Genomic DNA, 18638 nt, shown 5'->3' with positions numbered 1-18638 from the left:
GAATGAGTAGGCTTGTTAAGATAATTTCAAGTGTATTTTCAAATTTCCTAAAAAAAGTCTTCTTGTTTGTTCAATTCATTGTTTGTTTATAAATATTTTATTTTTTAATTGAACTACTATGTACGTAAGAATTGTTCCTTCAAAAAAAAAAAATGTACGTAAGAATTGTGTTTTTGAAATAATAAAATAAAAATCACTAGAAAACTATTTACAAGATAAACTACAAATTGAAAAACAAAACAGTCAATATTAAACCACAAAAAAAAAAAAAAGCCAAGAAAAGTGCAACTAAATTACACCTAAGTAATAAAATGACCATAATTAAGAATTGAAAGTCCTAAACACCCGAGATAATAGGTACAAGATAATAAGAATTAAAAACTGAAATCTTACACATTACATTTAAGCCAAATCCACCAGAAATTGTATACATCCTTGAAAACTATGTATTTCTCATGTTCCTTTCGTGCTTTTATTTTCTCTTTGATTGTTTGTTTGGTCATTTTTGAATGCCATGCTGATGCTAATGGTAATGGTAGCCAGATAATACCAAAACTAGTTATAGATGCAGGTTCTACTGGAAGGCATATTCCAGACACATTGTTTGGAGTATTTTATGAGGAGATTAACCATGCTGGAGCTGGGGGATTATGGGCAGAACTTGTGAAAAATAAAGGTTTCGAAGCAGGATTCCGTGGCCTTAATGATTCACAAAGAATAGATCCATGGACAATTATTGGAGATCAGAATAAATCTTCCATTACTGTATCAACTGATATGTCCTCTAGTTTTGAGCGTAATAAAGTTGCGTTACGCATGGATATTCTTTGTCAAGGAAAATCTTGTCCGCGTAGCGGTGTTGGTATCTCTAATCCTGGTTATTGGGGCATGAACATTGAACAAGGTAAAATGTATAAGGTCGTGTTGCATGTTAAATCACTTGGTCCAATTGATTTAAAAGTTTCATTTGTTGGTGTTAATGGTGTAAATTTGGGTGCAAAAAGCATTAGGGCTGATGGACTTAATGTTACAAAATGGAGTAAGATGGAGAGAATTATTAAAGCTAAAGGTACAAATCATAATTCTAGTTTACAAATAACAACAAAAACTAAAGGGGTGATAAGGTTAGATCAAGTGTCAGCTATGCCTTCGGATACATATAACGGTCATGGTTTTCGAAGTGATCTTTTTAAAATGGTGGCAGATTTGAAACCAAATTTTTTAAGGTTCTTGGGTGGTACTTAGGTTGAAGGAAACAGTCTAAAATATGCTTTTAGGTGGAAAGAAACAGTTGGGCCAAGGGAAGAGAGATCCGGCCACTGGAACGACGTTTACAGTTATTGGAGTGACGATGGATTAGGTTATTTTGAAGGTCTCCAACTAGCAGAGGATCTTGGTGCATTACCTATATGGGTGTTTAATGCCGGTATTAGCCGTAGCGATGAAATTAGTACCGCTAACATTGGACCATGGGTGCAAGAAGCCCTAGATGGTATTGAGTTTGCTAGAGGTCATGCCAATTCACAATGGGGTTCTGTTAGGGCTTCCATGGGACATCCTCAACCATGTAATTTGAAATTTGTTGCTATTGGAAATGAAGATTGTGGTATGCAGTACTATGAAGGAAATTACATGAAATTTTACGAAGCTATAAAACGTACTTATCCTGATATTCAAATTATCTCAAACTGCAACGGTTCTGAACATCCACTAAAACACCCAGCAGATATCTACGAATACCATGTCTATACAAGTTCTCCGGACATGTTTTCTAGGAATACCAGGTTTGATAAGGCCCCGAGATCCGGTCCAAAGGCATTATTTGTTAGTGAGTATGCTGTTTGGCGTGACGATGCTGGTCATGGAAGTCTTTATGCAGCTGTGGCTGAAGCTGCATTCCTTATTGGAATTGAGAGGAATAGCGACCTCGTCATCATGGCTTCATATGCACCCCTTTTAATGAACATTAACATGAACTTAACAAAGACCAAAGAAGCTAACGCGACGTGGACGTGGTGGCCAGACGCAATTGTTTTTAACTCTTATCAGAATTATGGAACTCCAAGTTATTAATTGGATGCAAACCTTCTTTGTTGAATCTAGTGGAGCACTCTTGCTTAATTCAACTCTCCAAAATTCTCCTTATTCAGTTGTTGCATCCGCAATTCAGTATAAAAATTCTCAAGATGGGAAAAATTATCTAAGACTAAAGGTAGTAAACTATGCAAAAGCCTCTCAGAACTTAGGAATTTCAATAAATGGGTTAAGTACAAATGTGCAACCATCTGGTTCATCAATGGCAGTACTTACATCCTCCGGTATAATGGATGAGAATTCCTTCGCAGAGCCAATGAAGATTTCGCCCCAACGAACTTCACTTGCAAATGCAAGCAAGGACATGTATGTTGCACTTCATCCTTATTCAGTTGCATCGATTGATCTATTAATTTGAAATGCTATGGTGTATATTTAGTATTTTTATCGTTTTGTTTTGTTGTAAATAATGTTAGATTGTTGCTTTAATTTTTTTTGTTGTTGTAAAGAATGGAAGAAAAAACTCTAGGGATCAAACATACAAAAATATTTACATTTACTCACGGATGTAAATGGATATCATGGATGCAGATAGTATGACATGTGTCTCCTTCATTAGATAAATATGAAATCTCTACTTTATTCATATCCACGCGCATATCCGTTTAACGGATAATCTACAAATTTTAATGTACATGCAGATTTATACAGATATTCATGGATAACATTTAAAAAATATTAAAAAATTTGTTAATTTTTTTTTAGCTGAAATTAAAAAACAAAATGGGGAGAGGGGAGCGGTGGCAGGATTGATTTCCAGGGAGAATGGAGAGGTTTTGATATATACTTATATATAAAAGAATATGAATTTCATGTGACTTTTTTCTTTTCAATTTTACACTTTATATAAAGAGAAATGATATTTGTACAACCATTTTAGTATAATTTTCTCTCTCACACTCACATTATGTTTTTATTCTCTCTCTACAATTTTTCTCTCTCCATTGTTTTTGACCAATGAATAGAGAGAACAACAAAGTTGTCTCAAAGGTTGTACCAAAATGGTTGTCAAAATATCACTACTCTTATATAAACTATCTTATTTATAGTTTAATCATTATTTTTAATTAAATAATAAAAAATTTCAAATATTTATACTTCTATATAAAAGAAATACTAGTTTCAGTATATATTTTTTATTTTAATTTTAACCTTTGATTATTTTTTAATATAATAATATTTACTATCAATATTACTTACACATAAATAGGAGGCAAGCGAGCAACAAGCTGCACCGCTAGACCTAAAAGCAAAATATGGAAATGCGGGGTATCAATACCCATACCTCTTGCTTGCTAAGCGAGTGCCCTACCTTTGATCAAATTTTATTTTACTACTTTATCATTTCTTATATATTTTTTTTTCAAGAATTTATATCATTCCTTAACGATCAAATAGCTTAACTCTATAAGTAATTGGATACAATTTTTCATCTTCTATTATTTTGATCAATAAAAACAATAACACAGTCATGTAACGATGTAAATGTCCGTCATTATACTAGTACAAATAAATAATGTGTATATCCGGTAGTGGCTTAAACACTTTAATGAATGGATGTGAGTGTTTTGACGTTTGATAAAAAAGAAAAGAAAAGGTACCATACATTTCAATTGAGATGAATCGAAATACCTCTTTTTTTGTTGCCAAATTAGACAATTTGCAGGCTTCATTTTTTTTTTTTTACACTAGAGCGCGACACATGTAGCCTCAAGAGAGACACGGAAGGTATTCATATTTATACACACAAGTAAAAAAGGAGAGGTATTCATTTTTATTTTATTTTTTTATAATAAAAAGACTAGGCATTGATGTTGTTTATTAAAAAAAAAGGGAGACCTTGATCTTTTTGTAGCAGAAAAGAAATTGCATCCAAAATATTAGAAAGGAGAAAAAGGGAATTGAACTTACAATATTTTTTTTTTTACAATTTATTCATGATTTGTCAAATTCAGAAAACCATAAAAAACAAAATTACTTTACTTATGGTCATCAAATAATTTTCAATAGTAAGTGACATATAAAATAAATTTTAATATATTAGACCTCTTTTATTTGTACATGTGTTATGGGTAAATTTCGAATAAGAGTGTTTTAAGCGAACTAGTTCCATTTTTCTCAAAGAATTAAGAGTCTGTTTGTGATAGCTTTTCTAACAGAAAAAACATTTTTTTTTAAATAATCATTTTTTAAGAGTATTGAATCCGTTTGTTACAACTTTTTAAAAAAATCAAAATCTAAAAACAGTTTCAAATGAGAAGCTGTTAAGAGCTGCTTCTCAAAAAATTATATTTTTTTTTAGAGGAGAGAGAAATTTGAACTAATTTTGTAATAAAAAATCTATTTTATATAGTTGTATTCAAACAAACTAAATTATTTATTTAAAAAAAGTGATTCTTTTATTTTAATCACTAAAATAGATTTTGATTTTTCATAAAATCTCTAAAATATAATCTCTAAATTATTTTATATCAAAATCATTTTTATTTTAATCCGTAATAAACGAGCTCTAAAAGAAACGTTCAAAGTCACTTGAAGATTTCAAAATTATGGAATTTCAGAAAGTTGTCATGTGAACAACACTTGATAAGTCTTAGGCAAGCAGTTATGTATTTCCCAACGCCAAAGATTCAAATATCAAAGAGAAACTTGCAAAGAAGATTCTTAAGTTAAAAGACACATAACACACTACATGTTATGAGTTAGTTTATTTTTTAGTTGATAAACATTAAAATAAAACTCCATTCGAATGAGTTCATTTCCGTTCCACAACGCTTAAATAGATAACACATCCTCCCTCATATGATAACTTGTCAGTGGCAACATTGAACGATGTATGAAACTCAAACCTATATGTATTAGTATACTTTATCTTTTGCACACTTTGTTCCTTTACTTTTCTTTCTTGTGTTTTTTTACTTTATGTTAATTTTTACATCCGTACATTTCTTCGATCTCCAACTGTATGCTTGTAACCTTAAACCTATAAACTAAGAACCTCCAAAGAATCTAACTTGAGTCATACATTTCTTCGATCTCTTTCAAGTTTATCTTTTGAAGAGTAATATATTCACGACAACAAATTGGCACACTCAATAAACCATTAGTTTGAGATCGTTGGTGTCAAGTTTTTAGCCATAAAAATGTATGCATAAAAAATGATTAATCCTTCTTGAAGAAGAAACGACAATCAAAACAACAATGATAATAACAAATCGAATGAAGATAAACAATAGATTAGCATGCCTCAAAATTTTGATCTAATTCCTTAAGGGGAGGTTTTCTCTTAAATTATTATTTTATAATCATTTAAGAGAAAACTATTGAAGAAATGATGTTAAAATAAAATTAGGAATTAATTAAAAAATAAATAAAATATTTAGTGGATATGATCAAAATAAATACTTGTCCTTTGTTGACAATAGTACATATTTATATGAGAATAACTTTTTTGTCAAAAAAATATATGAGAATAACTTTTATTTGTTAACGGGTATTTATTAAAAAGTTTAAAGAAGAATTTTCATTTCGAAAATGATGTATTAATGTATTGAAACTTTAAAAATTAACTTTTTTTATTTAAAATTTATCAATTATTTTCATTCAACTTTATCCTTAAGTTCAGATCCATCTCGCAGTCAAAAAATAAAAGTTAAGATCCTTTTTAATTAATGAAAAATAACACCTCCATAATTGTAAAATATACTCCCTCCGTTTTAAATATAAGCAAAATTGACTTTTTAAATTCATTCAATTAATAATTTATGTGGTTCATATTATAGACCACATACATCATTAATTGAATAAACCTAAAAAAAAATGAATTTTGCTTATATTTAGAAACGGATGGAGTATTCCATTTGGAATCAACATTCTTTGAAAATTTCAAACACATTAATTATGTATATATCTTTTAAAACAGGAATTCCTTTTTTTTAATTAAAAAAATTATGAAAGGAATTACTTACTTTTGATAGTCTAAAAAGGTGCTTTCAAAAAAAAAAAAGTCTAAAAAAGGAATTAGTTTTTCTTTGAATACAAAAAAGGAATCAGTTACACATATCCTTTTCCCATTTAAAAAATCATTTTAATTTTCTATAAATAAAATTAATCTTTTTTATTTTTGATAGATAAAAAATAATATATAAATTCTTCAAATAAATCTGAATTAAATTCAAAAAATTTCACCGTATATAATAATAACAATAAATACAGCAAAACGCGAAAGTTAATAGCATCTATTGGAAACCGCCTATAGCATCGATATCATATCGTAACGAATTTACAACGGTCACATCATCATAATTTCACTATATAAACACTTCTACCTCTTCACTCTTTTCATCTTTCAATTAATATCATCATATAACATAAGATTCTCTCTCTGAATATTTTAGGTATATATCAAATTCTTCAGTGAGAAATTAATCAATGGCAACGATGAAGTTCACTTTCCTTTTCTTTGTGTCAATGATGATTCTCAGCTCATCATTGTCATCTGCTTACAAATTTCATGTGGGCGGCAAACATGGCTGGGCAGTGAAACCCTCAGCTGGTTACAGTCATTGGGCTGAGAAAAATAGGTTTCAAGTAAACGATACACTTTGTAAGTCCAAACCCTATTTTTATTATTTTTTTAATCTCTGAATTTTGAACACTTTGATATACATCATGATATATATTTGTCTGTTGAGTTTTTTCTATGAAACAACCAAACTTTGTCTATAATCATATTTTGTACAAAAATATAATCACGTTTTGGGTTAAATATATTTATAATTGTTACAATCCTCTTAAATCTTATTATCATCATTTTTTTTTTTTGTGTTTTTAGCCGATCATTTTTCTCTGTTATGTGCCAGTGACGAATATTTTTTTTGAAGGAGGTATATATATACACTTATTATTCTTATAAGCTTTAATTATTTTTATAAAATCACTTTTTTTTTTTGTATATTTTAATGAATTTAGATAATGTGCATTGACTGAAACTTTTATGGGTACTAAAGCAAAAGAAATTATATTTTGTTCTTGAAATCTTTTATGATATTTAATCTTAAAAATTATTCTAATATTGTTTTAACAAAAAGTGTGAATTTTTAGTGTTATTTTTTATGATGGTTTTTTATGGCTTACAGATTTCAAGTATAATAAAGGATCCGATTCAGTATTGGTGGTTAACAAACAAGACTTTGATTCATGCAACACCAAAAATCCAATTCTTAAGTTGGACGATGGAGATTCAACCTTTAAATTTGACAAGTCAGGTCCCTTTTTCTTCATCAGTGGAATCGTTGAGAATTGCCAAAAGGGTGAAAAGTTGATCGTTGTTGTTTTGTCACCAAACCACCATTACACTCCACCATCACCTACTACAGTTGCACCAGCACCATCTCATTCGGCAGAGAATGCCCCTTCACCAAGTGCTACTGGTGATACTCCTCCGACTACATCTCCTATCGACGAGAATTCTCCTGCACCATCTCCTGCTCATTCGGGATCTGATAGGTTTAGAGGCTCTGTTGGTGTTGGGGTTGCTTTGGTCTTAGCCTCCTTTGTTTTTTAGAATGTTAGTTTCGGGGCTACCAAACGTTGTTGCTTTTGTTTGTTATATTTTCTGTCGTTGAATTTGTCTTGTCTTTTCTTTAGTTTGTGGTAATGAATGAATGCCTCTTAGACCATTTCATTATATTGTTTGAATTTTAAGGAATATAATTTATTAATACTTTGAAAATTGTGCTGTTATTTATTTTAATTTTGATTCTTAATAATTAAACGACCCCTGACCTACTTTACTATAAGAACCCGTTCATATACGAATTTATGAACAAACGATAAAAACTTACATATTTTTGTATTTTTTATGAGTTATATATATACTAAGCTAAAATGAAATATATTAATACGAAATGATGGTTAACTTTGTGCTTGTTATGTACCAAAAAAAAACTTTGTGCTTGTTAAAAACTATTCCGATCCGAGGGTGTGCACGGTTAATTAATGTAGGTAAAGCCTCAGGTCTATATTATGCACTAGAATAGCTCGACGACATGAGGTTTGACTATGTGTATTATGCTTTAGATTCCAAACGTACAATAAATGCTTTCAACCATCATCACTATGAATTTAGTCAGATTATTACCGCTTGCTGAAAAATCCATACTTCTCATTTCAACAACTCTAGATCAAATAAATGAGGTAGCTCAGAGTCTTGTCGGGGTTGTCATATTATCAGCTAGCTTTATCATTTATTCTATTGTACCTCGTTGTATTGAATAAGTTATTATTAATGAAATGTTATAAGCATTTTTTTTTAATAAAAAAATGATATAGATCGAAAACAAGGCCGTAACAATGAAGAGAATGAGCAAGATCAAAAGCTAGGTAACAATACTCAAACGTTGGACAAGATTTAGCAACTAAAAATGAAAATCAAAAGCTAAATTATCAATTTTTGCTTTCAAAAAAATTCACTTTATCAATTAATTGATGCATAAGGACTTCTTTATGGAAGATACAACAATTTTTCTCCTTCCAAATTACTTAAACACAAGCCAAGAGAAGAATATTTTTTTTTTTAGAGTTACCTTCAAAATCCGCAAATTAGGTGAAGTGGTCGCTAAGATCATTCGATCATGCTGAAGATATACCTATCCATTGTAAAAATAAAACTCATAGACTCCAAATGTGTCACAAAACATAAAAAGATTGTTTGCATTTTCCTCCAACCCGCATCCACCGGTGCATAAATTAGATTTAGTCGGGAGAACTCGACGGCGAAGCAAGTTATCCTTTGTTGGAAGATAATTACATAACAACGCCCAAGCAAACAAAGAAACATTCAACGGAATTGCTTTGTTCCAAACTAGATACAGGTTAGATATATAAAAAAAAAATATGTCAGTTACTACTGCGATAATTAAGAAAGTTGATAATATATTTTTTTTTTTTTAAAACTTATTTGTAATCATTATGCTTTTACAATTTTATACTTTAAGAGAGTTAGTTTATATTTTCAACATAGTAGTACTCATTATTTATTGAAGAAAATAATGTAAAATAAATGAAGGGATGTTGGTAAAGAAATAATTAATGTAATTAAAAATATCAAATGACTTTTATAAAAAGGGACCTCGTCATGAAAAAAAACACTTTTATAAAAAGAGACAAAATATCTTATATTTATAAGTTATGAATCGAATTCACAAATAATGCACACACAAAAACGCATCATTAAAAGCATATAAACAATCGCAAATGATTTGTAAATCTTGCAAAAAGGGCGTTGGAAATAGATTGAAAATAAAACTATCTTCTAAAAAAAGAAGAAACGGGGGGACAAAATTTCTTGTGCTGTTTTTATAATAGGTGGTTTCTCATATATGGAAGTACCATCGTCGTCCACCCAAAAGGGCCCTTAAACTTGTGATACATTGCTTGGATGGAAAAACTATAGATAGAGGTGTTTCATAAAATTACATCACTTCTACGTAACATCCACCGGTGCATAAATTAGAATTAGTCGGGAGAATTCGACGGCGAAGCAAGTTATTCTTTGTTGGAAGACAATTATATAACAACGGCCAAGCAAACAGAGAAACATTTAACGGAATTGCTTTGTTCTAAATAGGGTCGGAAATATTATGTTGAACATCGTGCTCCACGTTTGATAGCATGTGGTACACGCCGCTAACTGTGTATCATTTCCATTTATCAAGATTCTAGTCCCAAATATCTTCTACATCATCCTGCAAAAACATGTTAAATAGCAAATCACAACACTTCCTCCTCCAAGCTAGTAACCTACGCCACCACTTCCACATTTCTCCCACTAACTCCCCAACCTAAATAACACATCTTAGCAACATAAATAATTTGATTCAGCCAATAAGTACAACAAATGTAAGAACTTATTACTTAATGCATGGGTCATCCTCCGACCACAAATCCGACCAAAAGAACGTTTGGATTTCGTTCCCCACCACACTCACCATATTGTCTTCAGACCACCTACCCACCCTTAACCCTGAACCTCTTATATACCATGCAACATTCCATCTACCGTAATCTCTTATAACATGGTTAATAACATCGAAACATTAAGTAGAGATAAGAATACGAGCATAAGTATAGACTTATTACCTGTAATGGTCCACCTTTGAAAATTGTCCTTTTGAAGAATCAAGTAACTTAAAAAATAAAATAATATTCCATGCATGAAAAGGGACCCCATACAAACACAGCCAGTTTATGAAATTTTCGAAAATTGGTTAAAGAATGTGATAGCATCATTGAGGACACTCAAAACTTTCTCCTAACCAAAACAAGAAATGAATATATTTGCTCCTCTGATGAGAATTCCATTAATATCCCCAAAACTTGCATCCAAAATGCGTTTTTGGAGAAATATGGTATATTCTCGATGTCAAACAATGTTCCCACCACACCTTTCTTTTGCCCATTCCACATCATCCTTTACCGAAGTCAACTGTAAACACTTTGCCTTAAGTGAATACTTACCACTAAGTGCATACTAAGTGCAAGTATACACTGTGCAACAAATAATAAAGAATAAGTAAAATATCGGTCCCACAAGGATTGGAGTGAATAAATTCTAAGTATTTTTAAATGCTACGTTTAGTTATTTAAGATCCAAAATGACAAATAACAAAGATAAGATTTTAGGATTCTAAATAGTAAAATCCAGAAGTAAATAAAACATGTTAAAAAGATGGCTAAACTGCACTTTTCACCTCCTATGTTTCAAAATGTTGCAATTTTGACCCCCTATAAAAAAAATAGCAATTTTGGCCCCTTTCATCCAAAAATTGCTGAGAAGACGCCACGTGTCCCAAAAAAGGGGCCATAATCGCAACTTTTTGTAAAGATAAGGGGTCAAAAAGCATATTTCTCTTATGTTAGGAGGTCAAAAGAGCATATTTCCCTAAACATATGGGGTCACTTTTGCCATTTTTTTAATAGGGGGTCAAAATCGCAACATTTTAAAACTTAGAGGGTGAAAAGTGAAGTTTAGCCTAAAAAGATTTAGAGGTTCAAGTGAAAAAATATGGTTAATGAATTAACTTAGTAAACATAGAGGTTTACAAGATTTATAAAGCTACAACTCGGAGTTATGGAAGCTATAAATTCATACATCGATACAGGGCCGTTCCTATGAAATTTGTGGTCCGGCTCTCAAAATAAAGAGAGGCCCCTAAGAAAAAAAACTCAAATTTTTTTAAAGAGAAAAAAATGTTTATGTTTATAGCATTTGTTTTGTTTTATTTTTTACGAAAATAATTATAATTTTGTTGTTAGTGCTTTGTTATTTTATACTATAAGTTTGGGCAAAAAAATAACATGAATAAATGAAAAGAAAAGAAAATAAGAACTAAAAAAAAAGCTCTAATGTGTTTGTTAATAATACAGTCACAAAAAAATAATTAAAAGAGAAAAAAAAAATTCTTGGTTGAGAGTTGAGCCCCACCTTGGGAGTATCGCCACAATATGCATCCGCTAGAGGAAATCTACAAGCTTGGAATTGTTTACGCGTTACTACTATATAATTACTCCAACATGCATTATAAAAAAAAATAAAAAATTTGGGCCCCCAAATTTTGGAGGCCCGGTTTGATAGAGCTGTTTGCACCCCGAAGGTTCGGCCCTGCATCGATATAGCAATGTAGTAAGCTATAGCTTCACAAAGCTTCTAAGCAACCTAATGGCCTTAGGATTTCTCAACTCAGCCATCATGTTAAGCATGAGAAGACACACCTTTTGGATTACAAACATAGTACTTAACATGCAACATTATTAGGTTAGGTCATTCGTAGATCTAAATTATGGCAGAGGTTGAGCCATGGCCTATGACAAGAATCCTAAATAGATATTGGTGCATCTCTAGGTGTTTACAATACTTGGTTTACGTTCAAGCAGTCATTCTTGTTCCTTTCTCCTTTCGGTACTTAGGGACGTAACTCATATTAAACAAACAGTTCCATTCATATCTCCTTTCGGTCTCAAGGAGTTTGGCAGTGAATGAAAAAGTAGCTAAGTTTTACTTCCAAAGATTAGCATTAAAATAGTTTGTTTAAAATAAGCTTTAAAGGTTGTAACAAAATGTACTTGCAAACATAATTATTATCGAATCAATCCTTAATCACAAAAATGGTTTATCTCATGATGAACTCAAACACGAAAATAGAAATGGAGAAGATAATTAAAAAATGAATAATTACATAATGACTCTAAAAATCGAAGATCTAACTACTATGCTTTCAAGATGAAATGGATGAATGTATGAGATGAAGAAAAAGCGATTTGAATTTCTAAGATGGTGGCTAGGGTTGAATCGAGGTTGTTGCCTCCAATCTCTATTCTATTCAGCGGAACACAACTCACCACTAACACATTTGTAAATGAAGGATTGTTGTCCTTTCATAGTACAAAGTCATTTTGAACTGAACTCTAAAAATTATTTTAAGCAGATAAAAAAGTTAATTTCAGGTCCTTTTATAATACATTACAAAAGTACAGGTCCTTTTATAATACATTATGCTTTCAAGATGAAATGAATGAAACTATGAGATGAAGAAAAAGTGATTTGAATTTCTAAGATGGTGGCTAGGGTTGAATCGAGGTTGTTGCCTGCAATCTCTATTCTATTTAGCGCAACACAACTCACCACTAACACACTTGTAAATGAAGGATTGTTGTCCTTTTCTAAACACTTGTAAATGAAAGATTATAAAAATCTTGCTACCGAATCGAACTGAACTGTTTTGCATTTTGAACTGAACCGAACTGTTTTAAACCGAACTAGTTTTTTTTTTCTAATCAGCAAATTTATTAAAACTTCCCAACCTGAAAAAAGCAAACAAGCAGTAAACATAACAATGCAAACATACCGAAGAGAAGACAGTACAAACTCCAACTAAAATATGGCAAAAAGACATCTACTATAACACAATGCTTGCAGCACCTAACAAAAATAGCAGCCGATAAAAACCAAGTGCCCACTACTTAGCCACCTCCTTATTCTAAGAGAACAAGAGATAAACCAAAAACAACACCTACAGCAGCAATACAAATCAAAAGCGTTGAAAAAAAATATAAAAAAACCAAACGAAATTGAATTTTAGAACTTTTAAAACCAAATTGAATTGTTCTGAACTAAACCAAACTGTTTCAGTTCAGTTTAAGAACTATTGATAATGGTTCAATTTTTTTTTTGGTTCGATTCAGTTTTTTCTTTTTTTGCCCACCCCTAATCACCTCTCTCTCTCATTTTTATATTATCGTATTTGTCTTTCTGTTTTCTTTTTGCTTAACTGTATGTTGAGTTTATCGTATTCATGCCTGTCTTTCTATTTTTTTTTTTTTGTGCTTAATTGTATGTTGATTTTATCGTATTCGATAGTTCCTACTGTAGTGGAATTGCTCCTATGATAATAGAATTTAACTGATTTTTTAATTAAATATTTAAATAAAATCATTCAAAAAGATAAAATCGTAATTAGAATAGTTTAAATCAAGAGTATAATTGAAAGATAGAAAACTAGCTTCAAATCTTGTGTCTTTTTCATATACATGTATGGATGACAATATTTTAAAATTTGCAAAGAACAAAATATGTTAGTAGTTTCTTAAAAAAAAATGTTAGTAGTCGTGAAACGTAACTTAAGCAATTGAGTCATTTTTTAAATGTGATCGACTGCATGTGAATTAATTTTTTTTTATTTCTTTTATAAAAGAGGGCGTTAGATTATTTTTTAAAATTGTAACACAAGAGAAAGACTATTTTTTTTAAGACGCCAAGTCTGAAATGAAGGACTACAAGATTGAAGAAAGAATCCTGCAATCAAGTGATTTAAGAAAAACTAACAAAAAAAATTCGATTTTCCGTAGGGTCTAAACACAATCTTCCATCAAAAATAAAAATAAAAATAAAAAAGGTCTATAACACAATCTTCACATGGGATTTTGTACTTGTGTATGAATGTTAGTTGGTGCTTGCCACTTTGTTTACTATGTTTACTAAAAAAATAGTCCATTTTTATTTAGAATATATTCCAGGTTATAATTTGTGATTTTTAGCATGCTCAAAAGAAAAATTGTCCTTTTTAATGATAATTTTTTTTCATTCACCAAACAGTTGAATGATCTAAGTGATAAGAAATTTAAATCTATTATTTCAACAATCAATGATTTGATCTCTGTCTTGTATGAGAAATATCAATTGAAAAGCAGATAACACAATGTGCGACGAACACATTCTAAAGAAGATCTTGAAGTTGTGTATGAGGGTTATAATATGTCTTTTAGAATGGTAACTATTTTTTTTTTTTTTAACACACTAGACAATTGAGTGCTCTAAGTGGTATAAAATTTATGTCCCTTAATTATGTGGTCAATATTCAACCTTATACTTTTTAGGTACGAGAAAATTCAATTGGAAAAGAGAAAACTCTCACACTAACCAATATATTTTTCGATGGAGATTAATCACCTCACGTAATATAAAAATGAAAAGTTAATTTGAAATCCTTTTCAGTCAATAACATATCTCCTCCAAATGGTAAAAAAAAAAAAAAAAAATATCCTCCCATAATGGTAAAAATATTCTTTGAATAAAATATGGTACACGGATTAATTACATATATCTTTTTTTTTTAAAAGGAATAAGTTTTTTTCTGAAAGTAAATCAAGTTTATTTTGAAAGACAAAGAAGGAATTACGTAACCATGTATTATATTTGTAAAATTTCCAACTAAAAAAATATACTTTTGAAATGATAATAAAAGTAAAACACAGCTGGAAATTCGCATATGATCTTTTGACACTGCCTTTAATTTTATTATTATTATTATGATTAATGTCGTAAACTTTGTCACCTCACTATAAATAAACACTATTGTCCTTCACTCTTTTCACACATTTCAATTTCAATTATTCAACTAGAAATTATTTCTCTAAATAATTCAACAATGGTGAGATTAGGTTTTCTTTTGTTTGTGTCAATGCTGATTTTCATAATTTCGTTGTCATCTGCATACAACTTTAACGTTGGTGGCAACGATGGTTGGGGTGTCAAACCCTCACGACACTATAATTCTTGGTCTGAAAGAATGAGGTTTCAAGTCAATGACACACTTTGTAAGTTCAATCTAATTTTTTTTCTCTCGTTTTCATCTCCAAATATCAAAACTTTATAAACATCATAATATTTCTATTGATTTTTTTTTCTTCTTCTTATGAAACAAACAAAATTATGTAGAAACAATTGATTTGTTTCTATTAGAATTATTATTCATTGCATATTCACGAATAGTTTTAGCGATTATAAAACAATAATTGTTTTTTGAAATAACTAATAACTAATGGATAATGAAATAGGGGATTCATTACGAATAACAATGGAAATGATGAGAAAAAAATAACCATGAATTTTAGACCATGGAGGATACTAATGATGACTTGTTGCATTTCCTAATAACTTTGATTTAAGTTCTATAAAACCTTAAAAATTTGTGTCGAAATCCATTGAAGTCTTAAGTTTAAAAGTCAGGATTGTAAATAGTCTTTTAAAAGAATCTATAAACTTATTCAAAGAAAAAAGTGTAAAATTTTGTTTTATTTTACACGATGGTGTTTTTTTGTCTTGCAGATTTCAAGTATCATAAAGGATCCGATTCAGTGTTGGAAGTAAACAAACAAGATTATGATTCATGCAACACCAAGAATCCAATCCACGAGAGGGACAGTGGACATTCAACTTTCCTATTGGACAAATCAGGTCCCTTTTACTTCATCAGTGGAAAAGTTTCAAATTGTCTAAAGGGCGAAAAGTTGCATCTTGTTGTTTTGTCTCCACACCATGGCAAAGGACATCAAGGTCCATCATCATCACCTTTCGTTGCACCGGTACACTCCCCAGCAACGTCTCCAGCATGGATTGCTCCGACACCAAGTGCTACTAGATGGAATGCTCCTTCACCAAGTGCTATCGGTTGGAATGCTCCAACACACTCCCCATCACAATCACCTGCTTGGAAGGCTCCTTCACCAAGTGCTACCAGCAAGACTGCTCCAACACAATCACCGGTTTGGAATGCTCCTTCACCAAGTGCTACCGGCTGGACTGCTCCCGCACACTCCCCAACACAATCACCGACTTGGAGTGCTTCTTCACCAAGTGCTACCGGTTGGACTACTCCGACACACTCTCCAACACAATCACCGGCTTGGCATGCTCCTTCACCAAGTGCTACCGGTTGGACTGCTCCTGCACATTCTCCAACAAAATCATCGGGTTGGAATGCTCCGACACCAAGTGCTACCGGTTGGACTGCCCCTACACATTCTCCAGCACAATCATCAGCTTGGAATGCTCCGACACCAAGTCCTGCCAACATACATGCTCCGACTCCAAGTCCAACCGACGAAGATGCTCCAAAACCAAGTGATATTGACAATGACTCTCCAGCTCCATCTCCTGGTCATTCGGGTTCTAGGAGGTTGAGTGGTTTTGTTGGTGTGAGTGTTGTGGTGGCTTTGGTCTTAGGAAGCTTTGCTTTTTAGAATGTTAATTTTCGCGCATCTACAAACATTGTTGTTTTTTTTCCTTCTTGTTTTGTTGTTAAATTTCGTCTTCTTCAGTTTTTTGTTTCATAGTGTTGCTGGTGTCAGTGTTGTGGCTATGTCTTCTAAAACATTTTATTTCATTGGCTGAATTTCATGGAATATAGTTAGTAATCACTATGAACATTATTTTATTTTTTATTTTAATTTTAGTTACTATTAATTACGAGCATCGATACTTTTTCTGTTGATGATAAATTACGAGTATCAATTCTATCCCAAGAGGAGTGAATCAAGCGAGATATCCCTTTCTCCATTTTGTAACAATTTTTTTTGGTTAATATATTTTGGTTGACCAAGCATCTTGCTTCTCACCTGGTTTATAAAAGTAAATAAAAATCAAGCGAGATATTAACAATCAATGGTTGATTTTCCCCTTCAAAGCATGAAATGGTTGATTTTATCATTTTGTGTGTATGTAAAAATAGTAATAGTAATATTTATAATAAAATAAATAATTTTTTTAGAAGAATAATTAATAAATAGTTAAAATTTTATTAATAAGAGAAATGATGACGTTCCGCCAAATGTTTATCTACGAGTAAGTTGACTAGTTTTAATAATGATTTATTTTATTTTAATGGCATTGATAACGAAACTCTAAACGTTTTTCTAGCTGTACATTGACTAGTTAATTCTTTTTTAAGGATACATTTATTAGTAGTAGGTTTTTTCTTTCAAAGGAGAGGATTGAATAGTTACGGAGTACATCTTTGTTGGTCACTGTTATTTGGCTAGACCTTTTTCAGTCTAAAAACTACTTTAAAATAAAATTCTTTAAGGAAAAATTTAAAACTGTTTAGTTTCTTTATTTTTTTTAATTATAAAGTTATTTTTAAGTTAAAAGTTGTTTGACAAAATATTGTACAAAACTTTGAATTTTGGTGGTGTTCAAAGTTCGAACCCGCGACCTTGCATATATTTATACATTGTCTATATCAACTGAGTTAAGCTAGAGAATAATTTGTTTTTTCTTTTCCAATTATACTGTATAACAAATTTTGTTATAAGAATATCATATTTTTGGTGTCATTTAAAAAGATAAGAATTTATATTATATGATATTATATTTGTTACATTGTTGGTGTCATTGAAAAAAGATATGTTTAGTTTTTTTCATAAGAAAAAGATATGCATAATTTGTTACAATATAAATGAGTAAAATATATATATAAGTATAATTTATTTAGGCATCTATACTAGTACTTTTAATTAAAATCAAAATTTTATAAAAATAATAATTGTACGCATTGCGCAACACTGAAAAAATTATACGCATTAGCGTAACAAAAAAAACAGACATACAAACATAAAATATTACTCTAAACGCTAATGTGTGTGTGTATATTTGTGAGATTGAAGAAATGAAATAAAAATATTTGGTGTCATTCAATGACAACATGAATAAAAATATTTGTGAGGTTGTCATAATTAAACGATATTAAAATTAAATATATAAGTGATAAAAAGATAATAAAATTCCTTCAAAAATATATAATAAAATTAAATTGATCCTCCTTTAAAAAAAATTATATTGACCGGTTCAAAAAAAAAATTAAATGGAAGAAAAAAACAAATTGAAATATAATATTAAAAAATAAAAGATGAGGTTGTCTCCGTGAGTTGAAGATAAGTGCTTGTGAAGTAGCATTCAACAACTTTTGGTTAAAGCTCATTCCATTCAATTTATGCATTCTAAAAAAAATACTTTTTTTTTAAGGTACTTTATTGATATTGTGTTCGGCCTAGCTTCTCCTTAAAAATGTAGAAAAGCTGAAAAAAAAGTTGAGCCAAACGGTACCTAAGTAAAATTTAACATTTTAAGTTCATTCAATAAATGACATATATGATCTATATTAAAAGAACAATGTTATATCTCTAGAAAAATAATGACCGGAGGTTGT

The 18638-nt window shown here is 30.6% G+C and overlaps 2 protein-coding genes and 1 pseudogene across 2 annotated transcripts; all 3 read left to right on the top strand.

Annotated features, from left to right (window-relative positions):
• Window positions 1–444: 444 nt before the first annotated feature.
• On the top strand, window positions 445–2452 carry LOC25487684 (alpha-L-arabinofuranosidase 1-like; annotated as a pseudogene).
• Window positions 2453–6437: 3985 nt separating this feature from the next.
• Window positions 6438–7822, top strand: LOC25487683 (early nodulin-like protein 2). Its single transcript, XM_013609675.3, has 2 exons — window positions 6438–6700; window positions 7233–7822. The coding sequence occupies exons 1-2, from the start codon at window positions 6526–6528 to the stop codon at window positions 7658–7660; spliced, it is 603 nt and encodes a 200-aa protein (XP_013465129.1). The 5' UTR covers window positions 6438–6525; the 3' UTR covers window positions 7661–7822.
• Window positions 7823–15738: 7916 nt separating this feature from the next.
• On the top strand, window positions 15739–16777 carry LOC25487682 (mucin-1). Its single transcript, XM_024777160.2, has one exon. It carries the CDS (start codon window positions 15739–15741, stop codon window positions 16672–16674), a length of 936 nt encoding a protein of 311 aa, XP_024632928.1. The 3' UTR covers window positions 16675–16777.
• The last annotated feature ends 1861 nt before the right edge of the window (window positions 16778–18638 follow it).

This window comes from Medicago truncatula, chromosome 2, assembly GCF_003473485.1.
Source record: "Medicago truncatula cultivar Jemalong A17 chromosome 2, MtrunA17r5.0-ANR, whole genome shotgun sequence".
Classification (NCBI taxonomy): domain Eukaryota; kingdom Viridiplantae; phylum Streptophyta; class Magnoliopsida; order Fabales; family Fabaceae; genus Medicago; species Medicago truncatula.
The sequence above is the reverse complement of the archived record's forward strand: the minus strand, read 5'-3'. Positions and strand labels throughout refer to the sequence as shown.

Excerpts from the sequence above, each read along its gene's own strand:
- LOC25487683 (XM_013609675.3), top strand. The coding sequence starts at position 6,526 with ATGGCAACGATGAAGTTCACTTTCCTTTTCTTTGTGTCAATGATGATT. Across the intron at positions 6,701-7,232 it reads TCAAGTAAACGATACACTTT|ATTTCAAGTATAATAAAGGA; the intron begins GTAAGTCCAAAC and ends TATGGCTTACAG.
- LOC25487682 (XM_024777160.2), top strand. The coding sequence starts at position 15,739 with ATGGTGTTTTTTTGTCTTGCAGATTTCAAGTATCATAAAGGATCCGAT.